This window comes from Sceloporus occidentalis, unplaced genomic scaffold (genome assembly GCF_023333645.1).
Source record: "Sceloporus occidentalis isolate IW3139 unplaced genomic scaffold, rSceOcc1.0.p SCAF_375, whole genome shotgun sequence".
NCBI lineage: Eukaryota > Metazoa > Chordata > Lepidosauria > Squamata > Phrynosomatidae > Sceloporus > Sceloporus occidentalis.
Window position 1 is genome coordinate 264,480 of NW_028317355.1, and position 1,767 is coordinate 266,246.

Sequence of the window (1,767 nt, forward strand, 5' to 3'; positions counted from 1 at the left end):
CCGTGGATCAGCGTGAACTCAACGTTGTAATGCTACCGTACCATTTGCCGGATAACGCTGCGGAGAAGACAGTCTTTTAATTGACCGAGACACCTTGTCAGACGTCTGCGACGGTCGTCACCATCTTGGGTGTTTTGACGCCAAAGAAGAACATTATTAGCCGGTTTCCGCAAAAGTAAATTGAAATAACCAAAGTCTGGTTGCGTATCTTGAGTTTTCTTGGAGAAGTGAAAGAAAACCCCTTAAATTAGTTATATTATTAGAAGCCGCTATATTTCAAACGCAGGGTCTCTCCAGAACTTTAAGTGATGAACCGCCCTGTGATACCATCAATGGTGGCCATCAAGGAGGGCGACCTGGAGAAACGCAGCGATAGCTTTCTTCAGCTATGGAAGAAGAGAAGATGCGTGTTGACCGCCGACGGTCTACATTTCTATACAGACCCTCGGAAAAGAGGCAAGTCCAAAGTGTTGCGCTTTGACTCACTGGCGAAGCTCGAATGCGTGGAGCGAAAAGGAGATCGCGTCTACTTTACCCTCGTGACGATGGACGGTCAGGAGATAGACTTCCGTTGCAGAGAACGCAGCCGGTGGAATGCAGAGATCACTCTGGCGCTGGTGGGTTTCCAGAACAAAAGAGCGGTGCAAGAACTTAGGGCAAGAAAGGAGAACCAGTCCCGTGAGCCGGGGAACCGTTTAAGAAGCTGGGGTCCGTGATTTATGCCAGTGATCCATAAGTGAATACGACGGTAAGAAAAGGTATGTGTCACACTAGATAAGGGGCACCCTTACGGCGTAGAAACCAAGGCGGTCATAGGGGACCAAACCCCCAAATAACTGCAAAGAACTCTACCAACATCTGGTGGGCCTAGATAAAGAGGACATGGTCTTGGGATACCGGGCCCCCCCCCCCCATCAATGGGGAATAATAGTAGTTCGGAACCATGGTTATACTCAGGGGAGTGAGGCTTGAGTCCACAAACACTTGGGAAGTTCACGGGTGAGATTCCAGAACGAGGCCAGGTTACTAAAATTTCAGGTGGAACCACGGCTGGTTCTTCTGAAATTTGGCTTTCGGCCCAGAATCATGTAAGAACAGGATAATCGAACGTGGAGCGATATTTCCTTGAAAGAATTTATTACTGTCGCGCCCGTCACTTAGTTTTGGTATTAAAACACACATACCAATAAATAATAATTTCATTGGGTGATCAGATGGTTCTGAGGATTCTTTCACTGTTGGAATTACCATGGGTGCTGGCTGAGCATAATGGGATTTAGAAACATCAAATCTGACGGCAGATCAGTCCTTGGTTTTGTCATAGATTCTGCATAACTTCTCTCACTTTGTTAACCTCTACCACTTCTACCGGGAGGCTGTTCCACCTATCTACCACCCTCTCAGTAAAAGTAAAACTTCCTTACGGTACCTCTAAGCCTCCAACCCTCTAGTATTAGATTCTGGTCTCTTCTTGTAACATTTCTCCCTCCTTTGAAATAAACGTCCCTCCTGCACTTTGTTAAATCCCGTATCTTTTATAAAGATATTTTTACGATTTCGGTTACATCGTATTTATTGCCCCGTTTGGGCGGCTTCTGAAATCTACCGGCAGGGTCACCGCCCAGCTGTTACTGCATTGAAAAGCCAATTGAGATTAATGTAATAAAAAAAGTAATAGTCATTAACTCATAAAATGTAAGAAGCCTTTTCAGTTACTATGGCAACGACCTATCGGTGCTTGTGTCACATGACAAAGCATTCCCTAAA

At 45.6% G+C, this 1,767-nt stretch overlaps 1 protein-coding gene across 1 annotated transcript; it reads left to right on the plus strand.

Moving 5' to 3' along the window:
• Positions 1-308: 308 nt before the first annotated feature.
• LOC149273455 (pleckstrin homology-like domain family A member 2) lies at positions 309-716 on the plus strand. The gene has a single exon (XM_089506284.1). It carries the CDS (start codon positions 309-311, stop codon positions 714-716), a length of 408 nt encoding a protein of 135 aa, XP_089362410.1.
• Positions 717-1,767: the final 1,051 nt, after the last annotated feature.